This window comes from Cryptotermes secundus, unplaced genomic scaffold (genome assembly GCF_002891405.2).
Source record: "Cryptotermes secundus unplaced genomic scaffold, Csec_1.0 scaffold318, whole genome shotgun sequence".
Classification (NCBI taxonomy): Eukaryota; Metazoa; Arthropoda; class Insecta; order Blattodea; family Kalotermitidae; genus Cryptotermes; species Cryptotermes secundus.
Genome location: NW_019730108.1, coordinates 453549 through 460658, shown reverse-complemented (window position 1 = coordinate 460658; position 7110 = coordinate 453549). Strand labels below are relative to the sequence as shown.

Genomic DNA, 7110 nt, shown 5'->3' with positions numbered 1-7110 from the left:
ATTTTCTGGTATCTCCACCTCCTTACATTTAACCTCATCCAACCCATTGCAGCCAGTTTCCTGTATCTACACTTCCTTACATTGAACCTCATGCAAACCATTGCAGCCAGTTTCCTGTATCTACACATCCTTACATTTAACCTCATGCAAACCATTGCAACCAGTTTCCTGTATCTACGCATCCCTGGGGCTCGACACCAAGACAGACAGACTGACCGACCGTCAGATGCCACATGACTTTGACTTTGACTTGTGAAAGACACCAAGCCTGAACATGGCAACTGTGCTGCTTGTTGTCGACGCTTTACAAAACCTAGTCTCGCAAGTCGATTGTCATCTGTGATATAGCGCCTTGTAGTCCGCTGACAGTCAAGCAACTTTTCGGAGGAACATGTCGCCTCCATTTTCAAGGTTGAAGCATACGCAAAGAACCCAGCATGAGGCAGAGACCAAGCTTCAATCCTGAACACAGAGGTGATGTGTTTGTACAGGGTGTTACATCCAAGAAGCTAGTAGGAACTCTCCAAATTTGGGCATATGCCCCGCTATTTTATTACAGTATCAACCCAGCAAGCTTATGGCCCAGAATTTGTTGGTTTGAACAGCTGATTAAGCCATAGAAGTGAGCCAGGATAGCAGTAGGCTATGGGCTGGACACCCAAGGGGTCTGAGTTCGAGTGCTGGTGGGAGGATTAAGCGTGGGGAAATACTGGATGGAGGGGAGTGGTCAGCTTCATGTCCCTACACTTAACCCCCGGGGAAAGAGCTCCCAATACCCATTGGATAGGAGGCTGAATGACTTGGACTCGAACCCATGCATGTGACAGCAAAATAAAGATTTTTGTGAGAGGAACATTGCCTGTGTTTGCATTTTTGTATGATGTGGCGCTTGGGATAGCGATGTTTGTTTGTTTATGTACATGGATGTGAGGAACTTGCGTGATGCGTGTTCACAGATGAGGAGTTAGCTCAGCAAGTGAGTCTGATGCTGCAGATGGATGGCGGCACTGAGAGCGTAAGCCAGGAGGAGGCCAATGATATGGAAATGGCTCTGGCCATCTTCAAAAGTTATCAGGTACCTGCCGTCACATGTCCACATTCTTGCTTGAAGATTGTCAAGTTCTTGGCACCTTCGACTGTTATGCATCAACATGTGTTTAGTTAACTGCAAATATCTGTCCGAATAATGTGTTCCAGGTTTTAAAGCCAAGCATGAAACCAAGAGAATCATGGAGGAAGCTCATGTCCAAATCACATAGCGTTTGAGCCTAGATGATAGTATAGTTATTGACTATTTGGACATTATCCACTATCATATTTTTTTGTTTAAAGGAACGTTTCAAAGACTGGACTTTGCTTCCACCCTCAGGTACAAAAGCCTACAATAGAGCTAGTCCCTATCCTAAAAAACAGAATAATGAATAATGTCCAAAAACTCAATAATTGTATTGATGTACCAGTCACTCACTTTCAGATCTTGTGGTGGAGTGCCCAGTGTCTGGGGAACTGGGTCTATTTGTATCCCTGTGTGCGAGAGAAGGGACAGCCTGCTCAGTGGGGTCCAGGGACTGAGGCAAGCTAATGTTAATGGACCCGCTTGAGTAGAGCTGACGAGACAGTGAGTGGTGTACACACAGTGCTGTGTATGTCAGACATACTAATGGACAGTGCCCAGCATGGCCCATATGCACCTGAAACTTTGTACGCATGAAAGGTAAAAGGTAAAGCTGTCCCTGCCATGAAGACATATGGAGAGTGGATGTCTGGATCTGTGTAGTCTTGACCTCAGCTCTAGATAGTACCTGTTGGATAGGGGGCTTGGTGGGCCCTAGAACTGGTCTGGAAAACATGGAAGGGAGAAGCATCTTGTCCCTCCCAGGGCTCGAACTCTGACTCCTTGGCCATCCAGTCCATAACCAGTCACTATACCAACTGAGCTGTCCCGGTAAATAATAAATACTAATGAAAATGAAGAAGTGTCTGTTAGTGTTGGTTTTCAGCATGAGCGGGAATTCAGGCACCGACTGTCAGAACAGGACAAGTTGTGTCTGGAGGGCACTGATAAGATGATGTTACGTGTTGGCAACAGAATGTGTTGTTCTGGGCAGCATTTGCTGAAATTATTTCTCTTTCTCTTGATAACAGCTTCACTTGGTTCATATTGTTCTTCTGTGTTTAAGTTGGTGTTCATATAATGAATCAATCACTATCAGGAACATGTAGAGAATGTATGTTGCTATGGTTACCTGCTGCAGGTCGAGTTGCAACGCATGAAGGAAGACCCAGATGCATTGATGGACAAGAGCAATTTGTGTCACATGTTCCCAGACATCGACACGGACATGCTGCAGGCAGTGTTAACTGCAAATGGGAATTCGTTGGAGAAGGCTATAGAAAATATTAATGCACAGATGCAGTGTGCCCTGGGGAAACGAGGTCAAACAGTCTCATCACCTGAGACTCTTGTAAAACGTGGGCGTTATCTCTTGGATCAGGCCAGTGAGGAGCAGTTCAAGATGGGCCAGATTAGCAGGGTACGCTTTATGTACACTTGTCCGCCTGCTTCCAGTTTCCATTGCACATTGCATGCAGTTACATTCTTGTGAACTTAAAATTAATACACATGTATTTTAAAAGAAAACCTTGATTTCCAACACAGTAATAAATAATATGATTCCTTGATTTTGTATTTTTCAGGCTGGGACCTCAGAATTACGGCCAGGAGTGGCAAAGGGTGAAGCTGTGAGGTCAGTGGACTGGGTTGAAAAGGACTACCATCGCTACCGTGATTGGACGGTCTGTTTTCGCAAGCTGCGCGAGAAGCATCACAGGTGTGGAGGAGAATATTCTAGGAAGAAGATGACAACTGTTGCAACATTCTACTCCAAACTAGTGAGTGAATTTTAAATTCTTGAATCGATTAGGACTTATCGTGTGGAGTGGTAACGCAGCTAGGTCACCAAATCTTTTTGTGCATTGTATGACACTCAGGATGTTGACCTGGTGGTTGTTTATTCTGAAAGGTTTTCATGGATTTCCTTAGTCCAGACTGATGGCAGCATTTGCACTTGTGTGGCCTTTCCTTGATCAGAGAGTGCATTTTGCTTATCAGTGTTGTAGTTGTAGGTGTGTTTGTTCCTGCCATTCGATGCTCCATAGTCCGAGTCATTGTGAAAAGTCAGTAAATGACTGAAGAGACATTCAGACAGTGATATTAGGTAACAAATATGCATCTGAGTCATGTTTCATGCTCCATGCATTTGTAAGAACTTAGCAATGTGATTTACAAAGATTCCTCCAGGTTGCAGGTTCGATGCAAAGCTGGTGACCTTGCTCTGTAAAAAAAAAAGTACTGTTGAAAAATAAAAAGAAATGAAAATGAGATCAAATCTGGCAGAACATTCTCAGGAAGGCTAGGGCTCAGATAGGGATGGTTTTCATTTGATGATGACAGTGGCGATGATGGTATATGAAGATTACTGCCTTCTGAGAATTGTCAATATTTTTTAGATATCTCGTGCCTCCACCTTCAGGGCAGGAAATGGATGTAACAAATTCCTCTGAAATATTTGTGAACATCTACCAGACATACCAGAAGGAAGTTATCTTCGTAGTCATCGCCATGAAAACCTCAGATGCCATCACATGTATATTTGTGTCCATTTAGGCCACCTTATATACGATGCTTATGGATGAAGCGAATGCCCGAGCTGTCTCTTGCCTGGAGTATATAAATACGGTGTGCCAGAATGATAATACACTCGACCTGCACAATTACCGGGTGAGAGAAGCCCTGCAGGCCTTTGATATATTTGTGGATCGACACATCGTGGGCCTCAGTGGACAAGGGCCTGGGAGACGTGCCTTATATGCCATCACTGGCCGGGGAGCACACAGTCAGGATGGCATTCCACGCATCCGCAATGCAGTGGAACAGCGGATCAGAGCGAGAGGCCTGCAGTGAGTAATATATTTAATGTGTATTCCTTGCCTTAGAATCCATGGTGTCAAGTCCCTGTGCAGTGAGAATGGCTCCTCTTACACTGCATGGGGACTGTGCAGAACTGCATCTAGATACTGCTTGTACAAATGTTATGTTTCTGGACATTATCCATCATCCTCTTTCTATTTAAGAACACATCATTTCAGAGACTTGATTCTGTCTTCATCTTAAGGTAAAACCTTATCAGCTGGGCCCAAACAGTAGAGCTAGTCCCCATCTCTGGACACGTGCACCAACACCAGACAGGGTATACAAGCCAAACACAGCACAAACCATCTGTCAGAGTTAAGACAGAACATTAAAATACTAAAAACACATGTATGATTCCTTGAACCGGAGAACTGTTACAATAGAAGTCATCATTGGAGAGACACATTCTCCATACAAAGAAAACACATTTTCTACTCTGTCTACACTGGATGGAGTTTATTATTATTATTATTATTATTATTATTATTATTTCTGCTGTGATAACAGGCGTCCAGATGGGAGTGTAGCTGTCCAAGCTGGGTTGACTGATGAGATGATCTATCAGAGACATGTGGGTGGGTTCCTTGTATTTCTTGTATGTGAAGTTTGGTTCAATCTGCAAAGACCTTTGCTTCATTCCAACATATTTTGTGGTCATCCTCATATGCATGTTGGGCCAACTTTGGTTTTTCAAGATCTTGTCTCAGGTTGTATTTATGCTCCTTCATGCATACTTACAAAGGTCTGCTTGTTTTGCCAATGTCACATCTGCCACAGTCATGTGGGATGTTGTGCACACAATACTTTATCTGCTGGACATCTTTGGAAGTATGCATTAATGAGCACAAATGTAACCTGACATAAGGTTTGCTTGAAATATCAAAGTTAGCCCAACATTTATACAAAAAAGGCCATAAAGTTTGTTGGAATCAAGCAAAGGTCTTGTAGATTGAACCGTACCGTATGGAGAATTTGTCTCACCAGTGATGACTTGTGATACTTCTCTGATTCAATGCCTCATACGTGTGTGCAGGTGCAAAGAGAGGGGGATTAGCTCTATTGTTTGGCTTGTATACCCTGCCTGGTGTTGGTGCAGGTGCCAAGAGAGGGGGACTAGCTCTATTGTTTGGCTTGTATACCCTGTCTGATGTTGATGCAGGTGCCAAGAAAGGGAGACTAGCTCTATTGTTTGGCTTGTATACCCTGTCTGGTGTTCAGTGCAGGTGCCAAGAGAGGGGGACTAGCTCTATTGTTTGGCTTGTATACCCTGTCTGGTGTTCAGTGCAGGTGCCAAGAGAGGGGGACTAGCTCTATTGTTTGCCTTGTATAACCTGTCTGGTGTTGATGCAGGTGCCAAGAGAGGGGGACTAGCTCTGTTGTTTGGGCCCAACTGAGAAGATTTTACCTGAAGACGGAGACCGAATCCAGTTTCTGGAATGCTGTGTTTTAAATAAAAACAGGCCTATGTTTGTAGGCAAATAACAGGGCGATGGATAATGTCCAGAAATAAAATATTTCTGTTGATGTAGTATCATTACAAACTTTAGATCTTAAATTACTTCTGCTTCTCCTCCTTGCTCAATAAAACAGGGATACATTAAGTTCCTTACATAAGTTAAAAGAAGCTGTTTCTACACAGATAGATGCTAGTAGGTAATGGATTAGCATCAGACTAGTTTATAACATAATGAGTAGGAAATGAACACTTGAATAACCTCAGTGTGGCTCGGGGCAAGTTCTGCATGTGACCATTTGCCAGAGATTATGCATCTGCATGCTTGTAACTTGCAGCAGAGATAAAGCTTGCATATTGATTGCTGTTCTGAGCAGTCACATAAAATCTAGTTACAGATTGTGGAATGTAAAACATCTGTTGCATTAATGTGGGTTAGTTACTGAATCCAGCTGATTCCCTGCAACCAAGTCCTTGAGAAGCCAACAGTTGCTCAGCCACTCAAGAAGTTCCCAGAATTTTATGGCATCTTGACAGTTCACCACTACATTCACAAGAGCCCGCCACTGGTGTCTATCCTTAGCAAGATCCCTTCAGCCCATCCCCCTTGTGATGTTCTCTAAGATAGTTTTAATATTATTCTCCCATCTAGGTCTTCCTACTTGTCTCTTTCCTTCAGGTTTACCACCCAAAACTCTGTATCCACTTCTCTATCATGCCCTGCTGAATTAAATGTACATGGGCAAAAATAATTTTAATATACCTTAAATGAATATCCATGGCTTGTATCAGAGCACTGTCTCAAGTTTCCATAAAGCTAATGCTGACCCTTTGGAATGTAATGGTAAATATAAGTACCATGCAAAGAAACTGTAACTGAAATGTTCTGGTTTCTGTTGTAGGTGTGGCAGAGTGAATGATGGGCTCCTGAGGGTGATAGTATGCTCGGACTCGGCCCTCACATACACTCTGAGGGTCAGTGATGAAACGTAGCTACACTGAGCTAAACAGGGCTGCCTTGTACCATGCAAGCAGCATCACTTCTATCTTCTTCTGCTCTGTCAGCAGTGTAGGTGTATGTAATTGGGGTATTTAATCCAAGTGACATGACATGCCCTTAATGGGCCCCCCAAAATGCACCTCACATCAGTACAGGTATAGGTGATGATTATACTAACTGCATTGCAGGCAATTTGATGCAGAATCCTGTGGTGCTGCCATAGGTTGAATTCCCACAGTTGTGCATATATACAAGGTGGTTCAAATATGACCGGGACTGATTTTTAAAAAGAAAAACATAATTGCCAAACACTTACTTGCACATGTCAGTCTTCAACGTACTCCCCTCCGGAGTCATCACATTTTTTCCAACGTTCTGGAAGCATCCTGATGCCCTTTTCAAAAAGTCTTGTGGTTGGCGGCGTATCCACTCCCGAACATTCTGGATGACGGTGTCGTCCACAAACCGCATGCCTTGCAAGTCTGATTTTTGCCTTCTGAACAGGTAGAAATAACTTGGTGCCAAATCGGGACTGTACGGCGGATGTGTCAGAAGGTTCCATTTCAATTTCCAAAGGGTTTCCATCGTTCTTTTGGCCGTATGGGGGCGTGCATTGTCTTGAAGGAAGGCTACCTGCTTTCCACCTGTCTTCCGCTTGGATCGGATCTTTCCTTCGTGTCTGTT

At 43.6% G+C, this 7110-nt stretch overlaps 1 protein-coding gene across 3 annotated transcripts in view; it reads left to right on the top strand.

The window, feature by feature from the left end:
* The window catches only part of LOC111866070, a 25619-nt gene extending 18870 nt beyond the window's left edge, over positions 1 to 6749 (top strand). For all 3 annotated transcript variants that reach the window (XM_023854621.2, XM_023854622.2, XM_033752100.1), the window contains 5 exons: positions 957 to 1075; positions 2256 to 2534; positions 2698 to 2892; positions 3668 to 3960; positions 6329 to 6749. In XM_023854621.2, the coding sequence (XP_023710389.1) occupies positions 957 to 1075; positions 2256 to 2534; positions 2698 to 2892; positions 3668 to 3960; positions 6329 to 6419 (977 nt within the window). In that variant the 3' untranslated portion in view covers positions 6420 to 6749. The remainder of the gene's footprint in view (positions 1 to 956; positions 1076 to 2255; positions 2535 to 2697; positions 2893 to 3667; positions 3961 to 6328) is intronic.
* The last annotated feature ends 361 nt before the right edge of the window (positions 6750 to 7110 follow it).